Source organism: Neopsephotus bourkii, unplaced genomic scaffold (genome assembly GCF_033783945.1).
Source record: "Neopsephotus bourkii isolate Nb327-2 ecotype Australia unplaced genomic scaffold, CSIRO-AGI_Nbou_v1 NB_1364, whole genome shotgun sequence".
Classification (NCBI taxonomy): domain Eukaryota; kingdom Metazoa; phylum Chordata; class Aves; order Psittaciformes; family Psittacidae; genus Neopsephotus; species Neopsephotus bourkii.
Window position 1 is genome coordinate 37,765 of NW_026901843.1, and position 19,680 is coordinate 57,444.

General features: G+C 61.4%; 2 protein-coding genes across 2 annotated transcripts; both read right to left on the bottom strand.

The window, feature by feature from the left end:
* Nucleotides 1–1,673: 1,673 nt before the first annotated feature.
* On the bottom strand, nucleotides 1,674–12,859 carry ADISSP (adipose secreted signaling protein). Its single transcript, XM_061366950.1, has 5 exons — nucleotides 12,755–12,859; nucleotides 8,669–8,811; nucleotides 4,908–5,046; nucleotides 3,361–3,483; nucleotides 1,674–1,869 (listed from the first exon to the last, which is right to left on the bottom strand). The coding sequence occupies exons 1-5, from the start codon at nucleotides 12,771–12,773 to the stop codon at nucleotides 1,769–1,771; spliced, it is 525 nt and encodes a 174-aa protein (XP_061222934.1). The 5' UTR covers nucleotides 12,774–12,859; the 3' UTR covers nucleotides 1,674–1,768.
* A 2,636-nt stretch (nucleotides 12,860–15,495) lies between these two features.
* SPEF1 (sperm flagellar 1) lies at nucleotides 15,496–18,651 on the bottom strand. The gene is made up of 7 exons (XM_061366948.1): nucleotides 18,510–18,651; nucleotides 18,191–18,302; nucleotides 17,058–17,193; nucleotides 16,385–16,433; nucleotides 16,243–16,294; nucleotides 16,020–16,080; nucleotides 15,496–15,610 (listed from the first exon to the last, which is right to left on the bottom strand). Exons 1-7 carry the CDS (start codon nucleotides 18,649–18,651, stop codon nucleotides 15,509–15,511), a joined length of 654 nt encoding a protein of 217 aa, XP_061222932.1. The 3' UTR covers nucleotides 15,496–15,508.
* Between the last annotated feature and the right edge of the window lie 1,029 nt (nucleotides 18,652–19,680).

Consider the following 19,680-nt stretch of genomic DNA (forward strand, 5'->3'; position numbering starts at 1 on the left):
GGGGAAAGTGGAGGGGAAAGGGGAACTGGAGGGGAAAGGGAACTGGAGGGGAAAGGGGAACTGGAGGGGAAAGGAAACTGGAGGGGGAAAAGGGAACTGGAGGGGGGAAAGGGAATGGAGGGGGAAAGGGAACTGGAGGGGAAAGGGAACTGGAGGGGAAAGGGAACTGGAGGGGAAGGGGAACTGGAGGGGAAAGGGGAACTAGAGGGGAAAGGGGAACTGGAGGGGAAAGGGAACTGGAGGGGAAAGGGGAACTGGAGGGGGAAAGGGAACTGGAGGGGAAAGGGGAACTGGAGGGGAAAGGGAACTGGCGGGGAAAGGGGAACTGGAGGGGAAAGGGAACTGGAGGGGAAAGGGAACTGGAGGGGAAAGGGGAACTGGAGGTGAAAGGGAACTGAAGGGGAAAGGGAACTGGAGGTGAAAGGGAACTGAAGGGGAAAGGGGAACTGGAGGGGAAAGGGAACGGGAGGGGAAAGGGAACTGGAGGGGAAAGGGGAACTGGAGGGGAAAGGGAACTGGAGGGGAAAGGGGAACTGGAGGGGAAGGGAACTGGAGGGGAAAGGGGAACTGGAGGGGAAAGGGGAACTGGAGGGGAAAGGGAACTGGAGGGGAAAGGGAAATGGAAGGGAAAGGGAACTGGAGGGGAAAGGGGAACTGGAGGGGAAAGGGAACTGGAGGGGAAAGGGAACTGGAGGGGAAAGGGAACTGGAGGGGAAAGGGGAACTGGAGGGGAAAGGGAACTGGAGGGGAAAGGGAACTGGAGGGGAAAGGGGAACTGGAGGGGAAAGGGGAACTGGAGGGGAAAGGGAACTGGAGGGGAAAGGGGAACTGGAGGGGAAAGGGGAACTGGAGGGGAAAGGGAACTGGAGGGGAAAGGGAACTGGAGGGGAAAGGGGAACTGGAGGGGAAAGGGAACTGGAGGGGAAAGGGGAACTGGAGGGGAAAGGGGGAACTGGAGGGGAAAGGGGAACTGGAGGGGAAAGGGAACTGGAGGGGAAAGGGGAACTGGAGGGGAAAGGGAACTGGAGGGGAAAGGGAACTGGAGGGGAAAGGGAACTGGAGGGGAAAGGGGAACTGGAAGGGAAAGGGAACTGGAGGGAAGGGGAACTGAGGGAATGGAGGGAAAGGGAACTGGAGGGGAAACTGGAGGGAAGGGAACTGGAGGTGAAAGGGAACTGGAGGTGAGGGAACTGGAGGGGAAAGGGAACTGGAGGGGAAAGGGAACTGGAGGGGAAAGGAATGGAGGGGAAAGGGGAACTGGAGGGGAAAGGGAACTGGAGGGGAAAGGGAACTGGAGGTGAAAGGGAACTGGAGGGGAAACGGAACTGGAGGGGAAAGGGGAACTGGAGGGGAAAGGGGACTGGAGGGGAAAGGGAACTGGAGGGGAAAGGGGAACTGGAGGGGAAAGGGAACTGGAAGGGAAAGGGGAACAGGACTAAGACCAAGGCGATGGCTGCAACACGAGGACCCGGACAGGCTCCATCCCAGGGCACCCCTGGGGACCTGACCCCTTCCACTGCCGGACCCTGCCCTGCTCCAGCTCTGCTCCGCACCCCAAGAGGCAAAGCCTCACCCTGAGGGGCTCCAGCACCCCCAAACGCCCCTTTCCTGGGGTGCAAGCGGGGGGAAAGCAGCAAGAGAGGCAGAGGCAGCGAGCGGGTCCCTTCACCCCCAGCTCCCGGTGACCCCATTGACACAGGGGGGGTTTGGGGTGGGATTTGTCCCTGATTCCCTATGGGCTCCATCCTTATGGCAAGGGAAGCAGGGTCTAGTCGAAGCCGTGCCAGTCGCTCTGCTCCGAGTCGTACTCCAGCTCCGCGCCGATGCAGCGCACCCCATCCAGCAGCATTGGGGTGCCATGGTGCCGGTCTGTGGGAGGGAGGGCACAGGGACACAGCTGGGGGACAGCCACAGCACCCCCATGCTGGCCTATGGGGAGTGCTTCACCCTCTGGGGGTGGTTTGAGGCCCATAGGTGGTTGTTCCCCCTCCCACCATCACTATACAAGGGATGCTGGTACCCAAGGGATGCTGGTACCCAAGGGGATGCTGGTAGCCAAGAGATGCTGGTACACAAGGGGATGCTGGTACCCAACGGGATGCTTGTACACAAGGGGATGCTGATATCCAAGGGGATGCTGATACCCCAGAATACTGGTACCCAAGGGGACGCTGGTAGCCAAGGGGATGCTGGTAGCCAAGAGATGCTGGTACACAAGGGGATCCTGATACCCAAGGGGATGCTTGTACACAAGGGGATGCTAATATCCAAGGGGATGCTAGTACCTATGGGGATGCTGGTACCCAAGGAGATGCTGCTAGCCAAGCGGATGCTGATATCCAAGGGGATGCTGGTACACAAGGGGATGCTGATACCCAAGGGAATGCTGGTACCCAAGGGGATGGGGATGCAGGGATGCTGGTACCCATGGGGATGCTGGTACCCAAGGAGATCCTGGTAGCCAAGCGGATGCTGATACCCAAGGGGATGCTGGTACCCAAGAGATGCTGGTACAGAAGGGGATGCTGGTACCCAAGGGGATGCTGGTACCCAAGAGATGCTGGTACCCAAGGGGATGCTGGTACCCAAGGGGATGCTGGTACCCAAGGGGATGCTGATACCCAAGGGGATGCTGGTACCCAAGGGGATGCTGATACCCAAGGGGATGCTGGTACCCAAGGGGATAGGGATGCAGGGATGCTGCACACTGCAGCTGCATGGCAATGATGCTCAGCCCCGGTGTGCAACAAGGTGCTGGGGACACAATGAGTGAACCCCTCAGCCCTACCCAGCATGGGGACCCCAAACCCAGCCCCACTGAAGATGCTGGTGGAAGCAGCCACGGTGTCACCCAATGCAGGGGGGGCAGAGCTGTGAAACGTGGCTCTGATCAACCAAGCATCAGGCAGCAAAGAGGGGGGGAAAGGATAATCATTAATGACTCTGCTGCCTAATGAGAGCTGTGGATGGATGGGGGGGTGACACCAGTGGGGATGGGGGGGCACAAGGGATGCCCCCAAGCCACCCTCTGCAGCCCTGCTCCCTGTCCCCCTTCACCAGGGAGACTCCACAGCCTCAGCCCTTGGGATGGGGATTCTGGGGGTGAATTCCCCCAGGGATGGGGATTTTGGGGTGAAACCATCCAGTTTAAGCAGTTCCTCCAGTGGGAAGTGGCTGTGGGGGCTGAACTGGGTTGGGAAGGATGGAGCATGGGGCAGGCTCATGGGATGCAGGGAGCATCCCTGGCTCCCCAGCCCAGCACAAGGCAGCAGGGCTCTGGCCAAGCCTATGAGCAATCCCTGCTCCCAGCTGCTCCAGGGAGGAATCCCCACCCCAAACCCAACCCCATCAGCCCCTTACCCATGACACGGGCTTGGACCACGACCCTGATGGTGGCTCCATCACCGGCTGCGCTGGCCAGGACCATCTCCTCCTTCAGGACCCCCTCCTTGTGCGCTGTGTACTCGCACTTGATGCTGTAACCTGGGGCACAAGCAAGGGCCTCAGAGCTGCCTGCATCTTCCCTGCATCCCTTTCCATGCCCGGCTCCATCCCCATCCCCATCCCCGTGCCTCAGTTTCCCCACCCATGAGGCAGGCACAAGGATGCTGACATGGGCTGAAGCATCACAGAGATGCAGGGGGGGTGTTGGGGATGCTGCTCTTCCCAGTGCCAGGCTGAGGGTACCACTGAGCATCCCCCAATGGCACCTCCAAAACCCCTTTGTCCCCATCACCAGGACACTGAGGACAGGCACCATGGGGGGACCACATCAAACTGGAGCTGCTCCTGGCTCCCAATGGGCTCCTTTCCCTGCAGCATCCCTGGCTCCAAGGTGGGAAGCTCCAAAGGGAGCTGTAAGGGCTGGGATGGGGCCAGGGATGCGGGAAGCAGCTCCCATGGGATGCATCAATGGGAGCGGTTGGCATGGGACCAGCTGAGGTGTTCCCAGCCACAGAGCCCAGGGGGATGCTCGGGTGCCTCCATGGCACATCCCTGCTCCTATGGGAACGCTGATGATGAGGGGACCCCAACCCAGAGCCAGGCTGGGGCCTCCTGGATCAAACCCCATCCTCATCCCCATCCCCAGAGCCCGTGGGCTCTGCGTCACCAACCCACATCCGCTGGTGCCCTCCCACATCCCAAAGGGATCCGACCCCACAACAAGGCGCAGGTGATTGATGCCTATCGGGGATAAAAGAGCTTCCAGGCTCCCAGCTGCAGGTGATGAGTAATGGGGAGACGTGGGGATGCAGGGGATGGGATGGGATGGGAATGAGGAAGGATGGGGAGGAAGGAGGATGCAGAGGAACAGGTTGGATATAGGGGCTTGGAGCAAGCTGCTCCAATGGAAGGGGTCCTTGGGGCTGGATGAGCTTTAAGGTCCCTTCATCCCAACCCATTCCATGATGCCAGAGGTGAGCCCTGGCTCCTGCAGCAGCCCCTTGGTGCAGGCAAAGGAGCTAAACCTGCCCCTGTATCCATGCTCTTCTGTGCTTGGATGCCACAAAAGCCGCTCCTGAAGCACACAGGGATGGGAGGGAGCATCCTGGGATGTGCAATGGGAACAATGAGGATTGGGGTTAAAGCAGCCGGGATAGGATGAGGCTGGGACTGGGAAGTGCTCTGGGGGGGTCCCTCACCCATGGAGATGGAGCCATGGAATGGGTTGGGATGAAGGGAGCTTCAATCCATCCAGCTCCAACCCCTTCCATGCTCCAACCCCCTGTGTCCAACCTGCCCTTGAGCACTGCAGGGATGGGGCAGCCACATCTCCTCCATTCAATCCCCCCCCCATTCCCTGTATCCCATCCATCACCCCCTGGGTAGCTTCAAGCCATTCCCATTGCCCTGTCCCTGCATCCCTCATCCCAAACCCCTCTCCAAGGGACTGGTCCAGGCTTTACCTTCAGGCAGGGCGGTGATGCCGGTGAGGCGCAGGTTGAGGCTGGGCAGGGGCACGGGGCACAGCTCCCCCCCCGTGCCCCACAGCGATGGCAGCACGAAGGTGATCTCGTATTTGTGCAGGATCTTCAGGAATCCCACCTGGAATGGGGGCCACGCAATGGGGCCGGGCTGGGTTTCCCATGGGAAGAGGTCCTGTGATGCCTGATCCCATTCCCGCATCCATGGGATGCAGTGGGGGGGGTGTTCCATGGCTAACTGGGATAACAGCGCATCATCCATGAGCTCCACCGCTGCTCCTGGTCTCCCCAAGGCAGGATGCTCCCCCCCTGTCATCCCTCTGAGCCCCATCCAGCTCCATACAAAGCCATGGTTGGGATGAAGGAGCACAGCGCTCCGGATGCAAACCCACCCTATGGCAGGGCTGGGATGAGGATGAGGGGTACCCACTGCACCAAATCCCCCATAGGGAACACGATGGGGGGGTGCATCCCAGAACCTATCCATAGGGAAGAGCTGCAGCCCCCCCCCACCACCATCACCACCACCATTCCCAGCACGTGCCGGTACACGGCACAGGGGGAAAACAAGAGCATCCCACCCACAGGCTGGTGATTGCTAAGCAATTCCGTGCGGGATCGAGGGAGGGATCCATCCCATCACCCACCCGAGAGCAGGCGCTGACTCAGAGCTGGGGGAGCTCCACAGGCAGAGGGTGGGATGCAGGGGATGGAGTCATGGAATGGGTTGGGTTGAAGGGGGATTAGATCCTGTTCCAGGGGTAGGGACAGATTCTGCTGGACCAGGATGCTCCAGCCTGGCCCTGGGCACTGCCAGGGATGGATGTGGTGAAGCGGCTCCAGGTGCCCATCACAGCCATTGGCACAAGGCCCCGTGGTGCTCCGGCCCCATTCCCTCTGCTCCAGCTTGCAGTGGGTGAGGAGCTCAGGGATGTGGAGATGAGGGATGGAGGAGATGAGGGATGGAGGAGATGAGGGATGTGGAGATGAGGGATGGAGGAGATGAGGGATGAGGAGATGAGGGATGAGGAGATGAGGGATGGAGAGGAGATGAGGGATGACGAGATGAGGGATGAGGAGATGAGGGATGCAGAGATGAGGGATGAGGAGATGAGGGATGGAGGAGATGAGGGATGGAGGAGATGAGGGATGAGGAGATGAGGGATGGAGGAGATGAGGGATGAGGAGATGAGGGATGAGGAGATGAGGGATGAGGAGATGAGGGATGAGAGATGAGGGATGAGGAGATGAGGGATGAGGAGATGAGGGATGAGGAGATGAGGGGATGAGGAGATGAGGGATGAGGAGATGAGGGATGGAGGAGATGAGGGATGGAGGAGATGAGGGATGAGGAGATGAGGGATGAGGAGATGAGGGATGCAGAGATGAGGGATGAGGAGATGAGGGATGGAGGAGATGAGGGATGGAGGAGATGAGGGATGAGGAGATGAGGGATGGAGGAGATGAGGGATGGAGGAGATGAGGGATGGAGGAGATGAGGGATGGAGGAGATGAGGGATGGAGGAGATGAGGGATGGAGGAGATGAGGGATGGAGGAGATGGGATGAGGAGATGAGGGATGGAGGAGATGAGGGATGGAGGAGATGAGGGATGGAGGAGATGAGGGATGAGGAGATGAGGGATGAGGAGATGAGGGATGGAGGAGATGAGGGATGAGGAGATGAGGGATGGAGGAGATGAGGGATGGAGGAGATGAGGGATGAGGAGATGAGGGATGGAGGAGCTGAGGGATGGAGGAGATGAGGGATGGAGGAGATGAGGGATGGAGGAGATGAGGGATGGAGGAGATGAGGGATGGAGGAGATGAGGGATGGAGGAGATGAGGGATGAGGAGATGAGGGATGGAGGAGATGAGGGATGAGGAGATGAGGGATGGAGGAGATGAGGGATGAGGAGATGAGGGATGAGGAGATGAGGGATGGAGGAGATGAGGGATGGAGGAGATGAGGGATGAGGAGAGGAGGGATGGAGGAGATGAGGGATGAGGAGATGAGGGATGGAGGAGATGAGGGATGAGGAGATGAGGGATGGAGGAGATGAGGGATGAGGAGATGAGGGATGAGGAGATGAGGGATGGAGGAGATGAGGGATGGAGGAGATGAGGGATGAGGAGATGAGGGATGGAGGAGATGAGGGATGGAGGAGATGAGGGATGGAGGAGATGAGGGATGGAGGAGATGAGGGATGAGGAGATGAGGGATGAGGAGATGAGGGATGAGGAGATGAGGGATGGAGGAGATGAGGGATGAGGAGATGAGGGATGGAGGAGATGAGGGATGAGGAGATGAGGGATGGAGGAGATGAGGGATGAGGAGATGAGGGATGGAGGAGATGAGGGATGAGGAGATGAGGGATGAGGAGATGAGGGATGGAGGAGATGAGGGATGAGGAGATGAGGGATGGAGGAGATGAGGGATGAGGAGATGAGGGATGGAGGAGATGAGGGATGGAGGAGATGAGGGATGAGGAGATGAGGGATGGAGGAGATGAGGGATGCAGAGATGAGGGATGGAGGAGATGAGGGATGGAGGAGATGAGGGATGAGGAGATGAGGGATGGAGATGAGGGATGGAGGAGATGAGGGATGAGGAGATGAGGGATGGAGGAGATGAGGGATGAGGAGATGAGGGATGAGGAGATGAGGGATGAGGAGATGAGGGATGGAGGAGATGAGGGATGGAGGAGATGAGGGATGAGGAGATGAGGGATGAGGAGATGAGGGATGGAGGAGATGAGGGATGAGGAGATGAGGGATGAGGAGATGAGGGATGAGGAGATGAGGGATGGAGGAGATGAGGGATGAGGAGATGAGGGATGAGGAGATGAGGGATGGAGGAGATGAGGGATGGAGGAGATGAGGGGTGAGGAGATGAGGGGTGAGGAGATGAGGGATGGAGGAGATGAGGGATGGAGGAGATGAGGGATGGAGGAGATGAGGGATGGAGATGAGGGATGGAGGAGATGAGGGATGGAGGAGATGAGGGATGGAGGAGATGAGGGATGAGGAGATGAGGGATGAGGAGATGAGGGATGGAGGAGATGAGGGATGAGGAGATGAGGGATGAGGAGATGAGGGATGGAGGAGATGAGGGATGGAGGAGATGAGGGATGGAGGAGATGAGGGATGGAGGAGATGAGGGATGAGGAGATGAGGGATGGAGGAGATGAGGGATGAGGAGATGAGGGATGAGGAGATGAGGGATGAGGAGATGAGGGATGAGGAGATGAGGGATGAGGAGATGAGGGATGAGGAGATGAGGAGATGAGGAGATGAGGGATGGAGGAGATGAGGGATGAGGAGATGAGGGATGGAGGAGATGAGGGATGAGGACCTGAGGGATGGAGCCCCCAGCCCTGGGCCCATGCTCCCCATCCGTGGCATGGAAGCACCCACAGCTCAGCCCTGTCCCCACACCAGGGCACAGGCGATGGTGCCGCATCCCCCCCTGAGTGCAGCAGGACCAGGAGCCCCCCCAGTTTGCCCCATCAGTGATGGGGACCCCCCCAAACCTGCCCCATTGCTGGGAAAGCAGCAAACTGGGAGTTAACTGGGAGCACTGGGAGCGCTGAACAGCCGCCTGCAGGGATGGATCGGGATGCTCCCGGCTCTCCCTGCCTAAACCAGGGGGATAACGGGGCCGTTCCCAGCGCTGCAACGGGGCCGGGGCCGTTCCCAGACTGGAAAGGGGATGGAGGCGGAGCTGGGAGCGCCCCCCCCCCACCTTCACCAGGAAGCTCCCATCCCCCTCCTGCGTCACGGTCACGGCGGAGTCGTGGAGCTGCTCCTCGAAGCGGACGTGGCCGTGGGAGCCCTCGGGGGGCTGCGCGGGGGCGAAGCGCACGGAGCCCCCCTTGGCCTTGCTGCCTGCGTGGGGGGGGGGGGGAGAGGAGGACGGGGTCACCCCTGAGGGCACGGAGCCCCAGCAGCGCCCATGGCAGCAGTGACAGCTCCACAGCCCCAGCTCCAGCCCCACAGCCCCAGCCCCACATCCACAGCCCCACATCCACAGCCCCACATCCACAGCCCCACATCCACAGCCCCACATCCACAGCCCCACAGCCACAGCCCCACATCCACATCCCTATGTCCCCATCCCCACAGCCCCAGCTCCAGCCCCACAGCCCCATCTCTATCCACACCCCCATGTCCCCAGTTCCACCTCCATCCCCACATCCCCAGCTCCATCCCCACATCCCCAGCTCCATCCCCAGCTCTATCCACAGCCCCATGTCCCCAGTTCCAGCTTCATCCCCAGCTCCACACCCCCATGTCCCCAGTTCCACCTCCATCCCCACATCCCCATCTCCTCCATCCCCACATCCCCATCTCCTCCATCCCCACATCCCCATCTCCCCAGGCCCACATCCCCATGTCCCCAGCTCCATCCCCACATCCCCATCTCCATATCCACGGCTTCACCTCCATCCCCAGCTCCACATCCCCATGTCCCCAGTTCCACCTCCATCCCCACATCCCCATCCCCACATCCCCAGCTCCATCCCCACATCCCCAGCTCCATATCCACAGCTTCACCTCCATCCCCAGCTCCACATCCCTATGTCCCCAGTTCCACCTCCATCCCCACATCCCCAGCTCCATCCCCAGCTCCATCCCCAGCTCCACATCCCCATCTCCACATCCCCACCTCCATCCCCACATCCCCATCCCCAGCTCCATCCCCACATCCCCATCCCCAGCTCCACACCCCCATGTCCCCAGTTCCACCTCCATCCCCACATCCCCATCCCCACATCCCCAGCTCCATCCCCACATCCCCATCTCCATATCCACAGCTTCACCTCCATCCCCAGCTCCACATCCCTATGTCCCCAGTTCCACCTCCATCCCCACATCCCCAGCTCCATATCCACAGCTTCACCTCCATCCCCATCCCCACATCCCCATGTCCCATCCCCATATCCCCATGTCCCCATCCCCACATCCCTATGTCCCCAGCTCCACCTCCATCCCCACATCCCCAGCTCCATCCCCATCCCCATGTCCCCAGCTCCACATCCACATCCTGGATCTGGACCAGCGATGCCCAGAAGCATGGGGTCCATCAACCCCCATGCCCAGCACCATTTGCTCAGTCAGCACAGGGGACTGGGATGAGCGCATACACAGGAAGGGGGACATGGACGGGACAAGGGCAGCATCCCCAGGGAAGGGATCCCGCACACCCCAGGGCTCTCCAGGGTACCAAATCCCATGGGAAAACCCAAACCCGCATCATCCCTGTGCGAGGTCCCCATGGGCTCCCCTGCAATGGGATCAGCTCCCAAGGGAAATCCTGCCCCACAGCACATCCCAATGCCCCCCCTTATCCGGCCTCCAGCATCCATCTGGAAGCAGCTGGGAGCAGATTGCCTTCTCCCTAAAGAACAGGCTCTTTGTGCTGGGAATGGCTGGGATTTAATGACCCGGGAGCAGCCATCCCCAGGGATAGACTGGGAGACCCGGATACTGGCCATGGGGAACGGGACACAGAGGGACCAGGGTGAGCCCATGGATCCCATAGGGCAGGGAGCAGCCAAACCCTAATTCCTGCTAGGAATTAAGGCAGGGAAAAGCCCAACCATGAGGCTCTGTCACACAGTGCTTGGAGGGGTGCCCGGGATGGGGTATCCCAAGGGAATCCAGCCTGGGAAGGCAGCAGTGGGATCCATAGGGAACCGGATCAGTGCCCGCATCCCAGTGACCACAAGGGGATAACTGGGATTGCCTGGAAACCATGGGTACCACCGCAGCCATGGCTTTGGGGGGGTCTGACCCCTGTATCACACGTGCCAATAGGAATCACAAGCCTTGGAAGTGGGTTCCACCAGGGAATGAGAGTCCTCAGGTCCCAGTGTTCCCAGGGAAGAACTGGGAAGCACTCAGGGACTCTTTCCCAATGCTACTGGGAGCAAGATTCCCAGTGCAAGGCAACCTGATGGCCTTTCCCATCGCCACCAATGGGGCACTCGCCCGGCCCTCATCCCGCTGGGAAGGATGGATGAGGAGGGAATCCCATGGGATGCAGCCAGGGATGCCGGAGCACACAAAGGAGCTGGAACTGTGCATCACAAAGAGCCTCTTCGCTCTTTGTCTTGGGGCTGCCACATGGGGCACCTCGATCAGAGCACTTTGGGGTCCTGTCTCCCCGTTCCCAGTATCCAGAGCCCTTTAAGCTGGGAGATAGTGGGAGCACCTGGTACCCATCACATCCCATGGCAGCGCTGCTGTGCGGGGGACCGCGGCTGAAGGATGCTCGTGGTACCCAACGGACCCCCCCTGTTATAAGCACCTCGGGGGATGCTCGTGGTACCCAAGGGACCCCCCCGTTATAAGCGCCTCGGGGGATGCTCGTGGTACCCAACGGACCCCCCCTGTTATAAGCACCTCAGGGGATGCTCGTGGTACCCAACGGACCCCCCCTGTTATAAGCACCTCGGGGGATGCTCGTGGTACCCAACGGACCCCCCCGTTATAAGCGCCTCGGGGGATGCTCGTGGTACGCGGGTGTGGGTGTGGGTGTGGGGGTGTGTGGTGTGTGTGGTTGTGGTGGTGTGTGGGGGTGTGTGGTGTGTGTGGGGTGTGTGGTGGGTGGTGGGGTGTGGTGGTGTGTGGGGGTGTTGTGGTGTGTGGGGGTGTGTGGTATGTTTTCAACGGACCCCCCCGCCATAAGCACCTGGGGGATGCTGGTGCCAAGGACCCCCCCTGCCATAAGCGCCTCGGGGGATGCTCGTGGTACCCAACGGACCCCCCCTGCCATAAGCACCTCGGGGGATGCTCGTGGTACCCAATGGACCCCCCTGCCATAAGCGCCTTGGGGGATGCTCGTGGTACCCAACGGACCCCCCCCGTGATAAGCACCTCAGGGGATGCTCGTGGTACCCAACGGACCCCCCCTGCTATAAGCACCTCGGGGGATGCTCGTGGTACCCAACGGAACCCCCCTGCCATAAGCACCTTGGGGGATGCTCGTGGTACCCAACGGACCCCCCCTGCCATAAGCGCCTTGGGGGATGCTCGTGGTACCCAACGGACCCCCCCCGTTATAAGCACCTCAGGGGATGCTCGTGGTACCCAACGGACCCCCCCTGCCATAAGCACCTCGGGGGATGCTCGTGGTACCCAACGGACCCCCGCTGCCATAAGCACCTCAGGGGATGCTCGTGGTACCCAATGGACCCCCCCTGTTATAAGCGCCTCGGGGATGTCTTCCACGACCCCCCCAGTGTGGTACAACGACCCCCCTGATAGCACTGGGGATGCTGGCCAACGACCCCCTGTTATAGCACCTGGGGGATGCCGTGGTCCCAAGGACCCCCCCGCCATAACGCCTCGGGGGATGTGTGGTCCAACGGACCCCCCTGCCATAAGCACCTTGGGGGATGCTCGTGGTACCCAACTGACCCCCCCTGCCATAAGCACCTTGGGGGATGCTCGTGGTACCCAAGGGACCCCCCCGCCATAAGCGCCTCGGGGGATGCTCGTGGTACCCAACGGACCCCCCCCTGCCATAAGCACCTTGGGGGATGCTCGTGGTACCCAACGGACCCCCCTGCTATAAGCACCTCGGGGGATGCTCGTGGTACCCAACAGACCCCCCCTGCCATAAGCACCTTGGGGGATGCTCGTGGTACCCAACGGACCCCCCCTGCCATAAGCACCTCGGGGGATGCTCGCGTGTGGTGGGAAGAGGGTGGCAGCATTCCCTTGGGATTCAGTAGCCTCTGATACGGAGCAGGAAGAAGAGCATCAGACACGGACCAGGGCAGGGAAGGGATATGGAGACAAGGGGCAGGGATGCGGGACTCACCCTTGCGGGCCGTGGCCATGAGGCCCCGCAGCGATGGGGCTCGCTCCGCACTTCAAAGGCAGGGGCAGGACGGGGCCATCCTTTGGGATCGCGGGAGCTGGGGAGGGAAGGGGCAGGGATGGGCAAGGAGCAGCAGGAGGAGCCCGAGGTGGGACCGGGACCGGAGAGCCTGGAAAAGGGGGATTCGCACCCAAACCCACCCCGTGCCTCAGTTTCCCCATTCCCGCTCCGCACGGAGGCTCCGGGAGCCGAACCGAGTGGGAACAGCGCAGACCCCATCACGGACCCCCCCCGGTCCCATCCCTTTCCTTGGGGTTTCCCATGGGAATCACTGCTCTCTCCGGCCTGGCCAATGACTGTGCCCCCCCCCCACGCCGATAACGGGGGTCCCCACCGGCACCCCTCGAGACCGGCGGACACCGGGACTCACCCCCCGCCTCCTCGGGGCCAGGCACCCCAAAGCTGAGGCTCAAACCCCGCCGGGAACACCCGAGATCCAACGGGAACACCCGAACGCACCCGCGGGCTCCCGTTGCCCTTGCGGGGGTCAGTGCCGCATCCCGGGCCCCCCCCCGGTGGTCCCATTCACGGCCATGGGGTAACGACCCGTCCGGGCGAGCCCCATCGGGACCGCGGCACCGGGACCCCCCTTTCTCGGTGTCACCGCCCCGGGGGTCGTTCCCGTTCCCGTTCCCGTTCCCGTTCCCGTTCCCGTTCCCCCCCTCCATGGCTCACCCCGCCCGGTGCGTCCCGGTCGCCGCCGCCGCCGCGCTCCCGGCTCCCCGCTTCCCACTACCGGGACCCGCCCCCTCCCTTCCCATTGGCCCCGACACACTCTCCGCGCTTTCCCATTCGTTCACACCTTTGGCGGGGGAGCCCGCCAAACCACGCCCACCGGGTCGTCGCCAAGGGGCGGAACTGTCGCTAAGGGGCGTGGCCAAGGGCTGGTTTAGCCAATGGGTAGCGAGCAGCGAGGGTAGGGGTGAGTTGGGGGTACCCCCTTTATCGAGTGATGCGGTTGCCATGGCAACACGTGATCATTGTTACCGTCCAGGCCCCGATCGCGGCAGCGCGACGACATGTCGCGACAGGCCAGACGATGTGTCGCGACAGGCCGGAGCCATCGAAGGGGTGGGAACGGGTGGGAACCTCCCAGGATGAACCCCCCGGTTTGGGGTTAATTCAAGTTAAAACAGGCAAAAGGCGGCACTGAGGGCTCGGGGCCGTGTGGGGCAGCAGGGGGGCAGCCCCGGTGCTGGAGCCGAAGCCCTCGGGCCCTTAAGGGAAGGTGGAAGCGGCAGGAGCCGGGTCCCTCCTGCCCCTGTCTGCCCTCGGCTCATCCTGGCCCCATGGGGGATACTGGAGGGTGCTGGGAACCGAGCTGGGGCCCAGGCAGGGCAGCTGGGCAGGGATGGCCCAGCCCATCCCACTGCATATCCTGTATCCCGTATCCCATCCCATATTGCATCCCATCCCATCCTATCTCATCCCATCAAATCTCATCCCATCCCATCTCATCCCATCCCATCTCATCCCATCCCATCCCATCCCATCCCATCCCAACCCATCCCAATCTCATCCCATCCCAACCCATCTCATCCCATCCCATCTCATCCCATCCTATCTCATCCCATCCCATCTCATCCCCTCCCAACCCACCCCATCCCATCTCATCCCATCCCATCTCATCCCATCCCAACCCATCCCAATCTCATCCCATCCCAACCCATCCCATCTCATCCCATCATATCTCATCCCATCCCAATCTCATCCCATCCCACCCCATCTTATCCCACCCAATATCTCACCCCATCCCATCCTGTTGCATCCCACCTCATTCCCTCCCCATCCCACCTCATCTCATCCCATCCCATCCCAGCTCATTCCACCCCATCCCATATCCCACCCCATCCCACTCAAACCCATCCTATCCCATTCAAACCCGTCCTATCCCATCCAAACCCCTCCTATCCCAATCCCCTCCCACCTCCTGCAGCTCCCATCACGTCTCCCCATGAACCGGAGCACGGGAAAGGGCCGCGGATCCCAAGGGATGCGGGGATCCGGCAGCTGCGGGGGAATCGAGGCTGGGAAAAGCAGCCGGAGCGTGTTCCCATGGGGACAACGTTCCCTTCGGAGCCGACAGCTGCCAGAGAGCTTAAAGTGATGGGGACAACACGGGACAACACGGGATAACATGTGATAACACGTGATAACATGTGATAACACGTGATGACGCGTGTCCTTGAACATGGCTCAGCCTGGAATGGGATACATCACATCCTCATATGGGAAAACCCAAGTGGGATTGACCCTAAAGGTGCCCTGGGCACAGCAGGGAATGCCATGGGATGTGCCCATGTCCCCAGGGTTGGGAATGTCACCAGGGAGGAATGGAATGGAATGGAATGGAATCCCATTCCCAGCAACGTTCCCATCCCATCCTATCCTAGGCTGAACAACCCAGGCATGGATTTCCCTAAGGATAACAGAACCAAACAGCTTCGGGAATGGGATTAAATCCCAGCATCGGGCCAAGTGACATCCAAACCCCACAGATCCCAACCGGATCCACTGGGAAATGCCCCCCCGGGACCCTATCACAGCCTCCAAACAACAACAGGGATATTTAATTCCCATTATCAGTGGTGTGAGAAGGATGGGATGAATCAGAGCCGTGCGCTGAGTTGGTCACCGCATTCCCACTGGAATGGTGTCACTGGGAGCACTGGGAAGCACTGGGAAGCAGGGGGCTCAGCGGCGCTGGGCCTCCCGCAGCAGGCGGCTCAGGTCGTCGATGCGCACGTCCTTGAGGCGCAGCAGCTCCTCCAACCTGCGCACCTTCAGCTGCAGGATCTGCGGCATTCCCAATGGGATCGGGGCCTGCAGCTCCGGGATGGGGGCCTGGGAGCAGCCTCATCCCAGAGCATCCATTCATAGGGGGAGGCTGAGGCAGGAAGGGATCTTGTGGGGTTGCATTTGGGGTCCCTATTGCAAAGGACCTTAAACCCCAAGCCCAGCATTCCCAGCACCGGGAATTTTACACCTTAAACTATGTTTTCCAATGGGAAAAACCTCGCTTTTAGGCACAGAACCCGTTCTGTGTCACCCTCATCACCGGGCACAAAGGATGAGCATCCTTTGGGAATCATGGATTGATGCATCCCACATCCAAGGGTGCCTCCAGAGCGGGATGCAGCCAAGGAATGTGGCATGGGATGGGTGGGAGGTAAAGGGGAGCTGGGATAAGGAATGGGGCACTCACCTGGATGGTTTCCTGTGCCAGGAGCAGCGCCTTCTCCTGTTCTGTGTGCTGGTTCACAGCCCTGGATTGGGAATGGGAACACTGGGATAACCATTGACCCCCCCACCCGAGCATCACTCATGGACCTGCATAGGCCATGGGTGCTGCTGGCATCCCAGCACCGCTCCAGCATCCCTATGGAGCATCCCTATGGAGCATCCCTATGGAGCATCCCTGCCCTTACCCAGCAGCATTGGGAGACTCCTGGCTGCTGCCTCCTCCTGCCTTGGGGTGCCCTGGATCACAGAGGAGTTAGAGCAGGAGCTGACCCCCTCCTAGGGTCGCTATTGGGGTGTGTGCCCCAATGGGATACAGGGATGCTGTACCCGTCTCCATGTAGCTGCGCTCCCCCACTGCTGCCGGGACACCCGGATCCTGTATAGAGAGAGCAGGGAAAGATCCATAAGGCCTGGATACGAGATAGGGGTCACCCCATGGATGGATGTGGGGTGGACAATGGGAAGGGAGCATATGGGGGACAGGGAGGCTGGGATGGGGGGGTGCAGGTGGGTTGGAGGGGCTGTGGCTGCCTGAATCCCATAGGGAGCTCAGAGCATCTCGAGGGCCTGGAGGTGTGAGGGAGATAGGAATGAGCAACCTTGTCATCATTGGGGTGGCATGGGGAATCATGGGTGGGATGTATGGGGACAATCAGATTGGGATGGATGCTCCTGTGGATACGATGATGAAAGGGAAGAAGGAATAACCCTTCCTAATCAAAGGCTTTAAGGGGGAATTGAACTGCTTGAATGTGCCAAAAGCTTTGCTAAGGACTAAACCAGACCATGGCCAATGTGGGGTTTTATAGCAGAGGGAAGGTGGAGAGGGGCTGGGGACAAGGGATGCAGGGATGGGGTGAGGAGGGGATGCTCTTCCCTATGAGGGCAGTGGGGCATGGGGATGGGGCTACCCCATTAAAGGCCACGTTGGACACAGGGGCCCTATGGAAGCCGCTCTATGGAAGGGGCCCATTGAGGTCCCATTGCAGCCCGCACCCACCCGGCCCTGCTGCAGCCTCTCCTGGATGCGGCTCCGCAGCAGCAGCAGGAGCCGCTCCGCTGCACCCGGCCGGGCCTGCGCCAGCTGCAGCAGGGCTGCGGGAGGCAGGCAGCAGTTGAGCTTGCTCAGCACCTTCCTGCAAGGGGGACAACGGGAGGAGAAGGGGGCAGCCTCTGCCCCATAGAGCACTGAAGGGGGTGTAGGGATGGTGGGGAGGGAGGGTTCATTGGGGGCAAGGGGTGATGGGTTCAGACTGGAACAGGGGATGTTTAGATTGGAGATAAGGAGGTTCTTTACTGGGAGGGTGGTGAGGCACTGGAATGGGTGCCCAGGGAGGTTGTGGATGCTCCATTCAGGCACACAGGGACACGGGAGGGTAAGGGGATGCTGTGGACCAGGGGGCGCTGTGGGGCAGGGGGTGCTGTGGGGCACTGAGGGTGCTGTGGGGCAGGGACACAGTGGGGGACAGAGGGACACTGTGGGGCAGGGGGATAATGTGGGGCAGGGGAGGTGCTGTGGGGTTGAGGTTGCTGTGGGGCAGGGGGGATGTGAAATGGGGCAGGGGTCACTGGGGAGCAGGGGTCACTGGGGGGCAGGGGTCACTGGGAGGCAGGGGGATGCTGTGGGGCAGGGTCCCTGTGGGGCAGGGTCCCTGAGGGGCAGAGGGATGCTGTGGGGCAGTGGGGCAGGGTCCCTGTGGGGCAGGGGAGGTGCAATGGGGCAGGGTCCCTGTGGGGCAGGGTCCGTGTGGGGCAGGGTCCCTGTGGGGCAGGGGGATGCTGTGGGGCAGGGTCCCTGTGGGGCAGGGGAGGTGCAATGGGGCAGAGTCCCTGTGGGGCAGGGTCCCTGTGGGGCAGGGTCCCTGTGGGGCAGAGTCCCTGTGGGGCACGGTCCCAGTGGGGCATGGTCCCAGTGGGGTAGGGGAGGTGCAACGGGGCAGGGTCACTGTGGGGCAGGGTCCCTGAGGGGCAGAGGGATGCTGTGGGGCAGGGGAGGTGCAGTGGGTCAGGGTCACTGTGGGGCAGGAGAGGTGCAATGGGGCAGGGCCACTGTGGGGCAGGGTCCCTGTGGGGCAGGGGGATGCTGTGGGGCAGGGTCCCTGTGGGGCAGGGGCAGTGCGGGCCTGCGGTTACCGGTTGAGGTGTGCCCAGTTGGCGAGCTTCTGCGGGGTGGCGCAGGCGGGGACGTAGCTGTGCAGCTGCACCAGGCCGGGCAGGAAGAACCGGACCAGCTCTGCCGCCAGCACTGCGGGGCCACGGGCGGGGCTCAGCACTGCGGGGCCTCCGGGGCCTACGGGGCCTGCGGGGCCTACGGGGCCTACGGGGCCTCCGGGGCCTGCGGGGCCTCCGGGGCCTGCGGGGCCTGCGGGGCTGCGGCCCTCCCGTACCCGGCCCCCCGTGCCCCGTGCCCCGCTCCCCCGCCCGGTCCCGTCCGGTCCCGTTCCCCCCCCACCGCCGTCGCTGAAGTCCCGGGCCAGGTTCCTGCGGGGCCGGGACAGCGGCACCGAGTCCAACCACGCGTACAGCGCTGCGGGACCCCCGCCGCCGCCATCTTCGCCGCGTCCCGTTGCCATGGCAACAGCCGCGCGGGGCATGCCGGGAGCGTCGGGCGTCGCCTGGCAACGGCGTCTTCGGGGAAGGGGGGGAAATGATGGGGGGGGGGGGAGCAATGGGGGGGGCTTTGCGATGGGGGGGGTTTGAGCAATGGGGGGGTCCTGGGGGTCCTGAGCAATGGGGGATGCTGAGCAATGGGGTGGTCCTGAGCAATGGGGGTTGCTGGGCAATGGGGGGGATGCTGAGCAATGGGGGGGTCCTGAGCAATGGGGGTCTGTGGGGGTTAGAGCAATGGGGGGGTGTCAGCAATGGGGGATGCTGAGCAATGGGGGGGTCCTGAGCAATGGGGGTCTGTGGGGATTAGAGCAATGGGGGGGGTGTCAGCAATGGGGGGGTGTCAGCAATGGGGGATGCTGAGCAATGGGGGGGTCCTGAGCAATGGGGGGCTCCTGAGCAATGAAGGATGCTGAGCAATGGGTGTCTGTGGGGATTAGAGCAATGGGGGGGATACTGAGCAATGGGGGGGATACTGAGCAACGGGGGATGCTGAGCAATGGGGGGATACTGAGCAATGGGGGATGCTGAGCAATGGGGGGCTCCTGAGCAATGAAGGATGCTGAGCAATGGGTGTCTGTGGGGATTAGAGCAATGGTGGGGATCCTGAGCAATGGGGGATACTGAGCAATGGGGGGGATACTGAGCAATGGGGGATGCTGAGCAATGGGGGGGTCCTGAGCAATGGGGGGCTCCTGAGCAATGAAGCATGCTGAGCAATGGGTGTCTGTGGGGATTAGAGCAATGGGGGGGATACTGAGCAATGGGGGGGATACTGAGCAATGGGGGATGCTGAGCAATGGGGGTCTGTGGGGGTTAGAGCAATGGGGGGGTGTCAGCAATGGGGGATGCTGAGCAATGGGGGGGGTTAAAGCAAGGGGGGGCTATCCTGGGGGTCCTGAGCAATGGGGGATGCTGAGCAATGGGGGGGGTTAAAGCAAGGGGGGGGTTATCCTTGGGTCCTGAGCAATGGGGGATGCTGAGCAATGGGGGGGTTAAAGCAAGGGGGGGCTATC

Coding starts and splice junctions, on each gene's coding strand:
- ADISSP (XM_061366950.1), bottom strand. Junction 3,484..4,907: donor CATCACCGCCCTGCCTGAAG/GTAAAGCCTGGA, acceptor CTTGTGCCCCAG/GTTACAGCATCAAGTGCGAG. Junction 1,870..3,360: donor GGTCCAAGCCCGTGTCATGG/GTAAGGGGCTGA, acceptor TCCCTCCCACAG/ACCGGCACCATGGCACCCCA.
- SPEF1 (XM_061366948.1), bottom strand. CDS start 18,651: ATGCCCCGCGCGGCTGTTGCCATGGCAACGGGACGCGGCGAAGATGGC. Junction 18,303..18,509: donor CCGGGACTTCAGCGACGGCG/GTGGGGGGGGAA, acceptor GTGGCCCCGCAG/TGCTGGCGGCAGAGCTGGTC. Junction 17,194..18,190: donor AACTGGGCACACCTCAACCG/GTAACCGCAGGC, acceptor TCCCCCTTGCAG/GAAGGTGCTGAGCAAGCTCA.